The 4,011-nt window shown below is 44.7% G+C and overlaps 1 protein-coding gene and 1 long non-coding RNA gene across 4 annotated transcripts in view; one reads left to right on the top strand and one right to left on the bottom strand.

Annotated features, from left to right (window-relative positions):
* Positions 1-1,383: 1,383 nt before the first annotated feature.
* Positions 1,384-2,836, bottom strand: LOC103129419 (uncharacterized). Of its 2 annotated transcripts, none has more exons than XR_475071.2 (4): positions 2,334-2,836; positions 2,107-2,244; positions 1,874-2,005; positions 1,384-1,736 (listed from the first exon to the last, which is right to left on the bottom strand). It is a non-coding gene; the product is annotated as an uncharacterized LOC103129419 (long non-coding RNA). The 2 variants fall into 2 exon arrangements; XR_475070.2 differs by having other exon boundaries at positions 2,107-2,239.
* Positions 1,828-4,011, top strand: part of LOC103129420 (annexin A2-B) — a 23,795-nt gene continuing 21,611 nt past the window's right edge. The window contains exons 1-2 of one of the 2 annotated variants that reach the window (XM_007540511.2): positions 1,828-1,917; positions 3,523-3,584. In XM_007540511.2, coding sequence (XP_007540573.1) covers positions 3,534-3,584 — 51 coding nt within the window. In that variant the 5' untranslated portion in view covers positions 1,828-1,917; positions 3,523-3,533. Of the gene's footprint in view, positions 1,918-3,461; positions 3,585-4,011 lie in introns of both variants that reach the window. The other variant, XM_016665040.1, reaches the window with a different exon arrangement.

Genomic DNA, 4,011 nt, shown 5'->3' with positions numbered 1-4,011 from the left:
TCCTGCTGAATCTGATCTGTTGGCATTAAATTATCGTTCAGTCAGAAAGTTAAGAACCTCTTATTTTTGACCAGGATGTCATTTAAATCCCAGATTCATAAAGTTTCTGGGGTTTTCTTTTTCACCCTGGGAATATTAACTCTCTAACTGATCCACGAATCTCTTCAGGTTGGAACTCGTTTTGTTTCCTCATCCTGCCTCCTGTTTGCAGCTCTGAGCTGCAGGATATCAGTGTCTCCACGCTAAAGCTGTTAATGTCGCCCTGACCAGGATTAGCTGCTAACCAGGCTAAGCCCAGCGTCAGCAGAACGTGGGATTGGAGCCTCCTGACCCCGATCAGCACCATGCAGCTGCTGCAGGACTCCATGCCCCCTGCTGAGCATGCAGGCCGCTGCTGTAGGGTCAGAGGTCACAGGGCGGCACTGCTGCCGCCCTCTGCTGGACAAAACTGTAATAGGATGAACTAAAAGCTGACTTCTCAGATTGAGCTCCGCCCCAGAGCAGGAAGCAGCTCCAGTCCAAACATTTTGGCACAAGCGCATCAAGCTGAATATCTAACAAAGATAAAGTTCTCAGATTTATTGGAAAATGATTATAGATTCCAAACAAACATGGATTTGCAGCTTTGCTTCATTAACAGAAATGTTAATACTTTTTAAGGCATTGATTGGAAAAGAAAAATGAACAAAATGTAGTTAATTTTGAGGAAGAAAACCAGGATTTAGTTCAACTGTTTGAAAACGTTTTTTGTCTTTAACAAAGTTTAATAAATTTAATTAGAAACAGCTTTGGGAGCAAAAACATCTCTGGATAGAAGTGAGGAACCAGGACTGGACCGGTTCTGCTCCGCTGCCCATTTGGCAGCTCTACCTGGATGTGTTACCATGGAAACGGGCCACAACAGGCGCTGCTGCTGACTGACAGAGGGGATGTTTGAACATACAAACCTCCTGAACTTTGCTCCTTCAGTCGCCGGTCTGCGTCAATGACATCACTTCCTGCTGTGACTCACCTGAGGCTGTGCAGCCAGGTGAGGGTGATCACCTGACAGGGTCACCATGGAGACCAGAGGACAGGTCCATCAGGAATCTGATGGAAACTCAGAATTGGTTAAACCTTCAGGTGTTTTCCTGCAGCGCTGATCAAACGTCCAATCAAACTCCACAGAAACTTCCACACTGCAGGAAACCCACTCCCTCTCCCACTGCAGCTGTAGCAGTCAGTGTTTTCCTGGAGAGGGAAAAGTCTTAGATCCTTCAGAGTCGTGGCGTCTGAACGCTGAGACATGCAGAGAACAGATTCAGGCTGTGTGTGTGTGTGTGTGTGTGTGTTGTAATATTAAATCTCTATTTCAAACCAAACAAGCAAAGAAAAGAACAAATGTTGACTTTTCCTGTTTTTACCCAGATTTACAGATTAGATCCTACAGGAAGTTTTGATGGGCTGCACCAGAAGTAAAACGTCTTCAAATGTTTGGTTTTGATCATTGCAACATCTAGAACATTTACATTTTTGACATTTATAACAGTTATACAATATGCTGAATACACTCCATTTGTCACTACATCTTAATAAACTCCAAGTTCTCATTCAACTCGTCTACCTGGTTCAACTCTTCCATGTTTTTCTGTCTGGGTCTTCCAGGGTTGGAACCGGCCAATCAGAGGAGAGACTCCCAGATACCTTCAGCCAATCAGGAGCCAGCGCAGAACCTCAGAGAGGAATTCCTGTTGATGCTGATGTGGAAAAGTCTGCTCACTGAGTCATGCAGCCTGAGAGAGTTAGTGTGTGTGTGACTGTGTATGTAGGTGTGTGTGTGTGTGACTGTGTGTGTAGGTGTGTGTGTGCGTCAGCTGGTGTATAAACACCACACCCTGTCCAGTCCTGGATCATAACGGAGCTGCTGCGTCTCTGAAGGTAAGAACTCGTCTCTTCACGTCGTTTCGGGTTTTAGTTTTCGGTTCTTCGGTCTGAGGGAACCAGACTCTCCTTCTGAAACTCACAGCTGCAGAGAGAAGTTGCTTTGTGAACTTGTTGACTTCACTCTGAAAATCTAAGCTTCTGCTGAAAACCTTCAAAATAAGAGCACAAGCCATCTCTTCTCACCAACATGAAGGATCTAATCTGAAGCCAAATGAATCCGTCTCTCCACTATTACTGCTCACAGTAGGAATGTCCTCAGGCATCGGAGGCTGGCAGAGCGGAGACTCCTGAGGTGTGCACCTCCAGCCCGTGAACTCTGACCTCATCAGACATCCAGGTAAAGACAGCAGTTAAAAATGTGGACTGGCCCTTTAACAGCTTGGTTACTAAGTGATGAAGTTTGTAGTTACCTGGTCAAAGGTGGATGAAGCTCTTCTAATGCCGACTAACGAGGCTTCAGTGCTGCTCAGATCGCCGAGCGACCCTGCAGTTACGCAACCAGCCGCGCATTCCTGCAGCTCTGAGTGAATCTCCTTATCTGCAGACGCACCTTCAGGAAGGCCCGGCCCGGTCAATAAATCAAACACACCTCGCTAGTTCAGGGTTCACCGGCCGGACTCTGGAACCGACTGTTCTCCTGTCTGATTCCTCTGGAAGATCACGATGACCCGAACTCTTCCTCCTGCTCATGATCACCTTCATCTCTTGCTTTAATTTAAAAAATAACATGGAAAATGTGCAAAAATATGTAAATGACATGGAGGGGGGAAAAAGATCAAGAATAGTAAGTCCAAACATCTGACCAACTTCAGGGAACCGAAGCCAGAGTTAGCAGTGAGCAGACGGAGTCTGGGCCGAACCGAAAAACAGACGAAGAAGGTTCTGAAGCTTCACTGCTGCCAAGAGCTGCAGAGGAAACGGCTAACGCAGCCGGAGGAGTCCGATTCCAACATGGCGACACCCGCAGCACCGCTAACGAACGTCGCTATAAGCTAACATGACTTTTAATCTGTTCACATGATAAACATGTTTCCACCGCAGCTTCCTGCTGCTGCTGAGCGGCCATATTGAATCATGAAGTTATGAAAAATCGGAACTGGAGGTGGTCTGACTTGCTCAACGCTTTCCAGGAAAATCCGACTTCAGAAACTATTCCAGCTGATTTTTCCGACTAGGAAGTCAGAATTTCCCAGTTGATGCTACGCAGCTAAAGCTGGAAAACATCCAAAGATCAGGGAAATATGAACAGAACATCAAGTAGCTACAGTGGAAACCGGTCCAAAAGACAGAACCAGAACATCTGGTGGAAGGAAAGTAAATGAAGATCAGAAAGTAGAAAACTGAACATAAAATGAACTAAACCTGGACAAAGATCTGACAGTCAGAAAACAGGAAGTAAAGACAAGAAGTATGAGGCTTACCAAAATAAAACAGGAAACTAAAAGCTATGACTCAAAGTTTGAGATTTTGCTAAATAACAGAAGTCCAACATGTGAGGACACCGTGTCTCTGGGTCAGGAACCGCTGGGTTCTAACAGGAAGTTCTTCTGCTAACAGGAAGTTCTTCTGCTAACAGGAAGTACCTGTTGTGTCCTGCAGGTGGATCCATCATGGCGCTGGTGTCGGAGTTCCTGGGTCAGCTGACGTTGTCTTATGGGGGGGTGAGTCTCATGGTCCACTGAGCTCCAGCAGGGGGCGCTCTACTCTATCACACTACAATTATTAATCATTGGTGACACATTTCTGTTTATCAGCCTCTTTAACAATGAACTCTGATTTTATCATTTATAAAAAATGAAACTTAAAATGCGAGGAAACTGTTTTAAATGAGGCAAAAAGGTGCAGAGAAGAAAATTTTGTCATGTGTGTTTATGGTGAGAGAGACGGAGTTTAAAAATGCCTTTCTTTCACACTCCTCATGTCAAACAAAACATTAATTCTAACTCAGAAAGGAAAAACTAAAGATGCCTCATCTAACGAACACAAAACATCATTAATACCTCACTTCCTTACAAAGACATCAATATTCTTTAACTTAAAAAACTCAAACCCCACACGAATTTAAGCAATTATCAATGTCCCAAATAA

This window comes from Poecilia formosa, unplaced genomic scaffold, assembly GCF_000485575.1.
Source record: "Poecilia formosa unplaced genomic scaffold, Poecilia_formosa-5.1.2 Scaffold544, whole genome shotgun sequence".
NCBI lineage: Eukaryota > Metazoa > Chordata > Actinopteri > Cyprinodontiformes > Poeciliidae > Poecilia > Poecilia formosa.
Note: the sequence above shows the minus strand (reverse complement) of the source record. Positions and strands in the feature narration are given on the sequence as shown.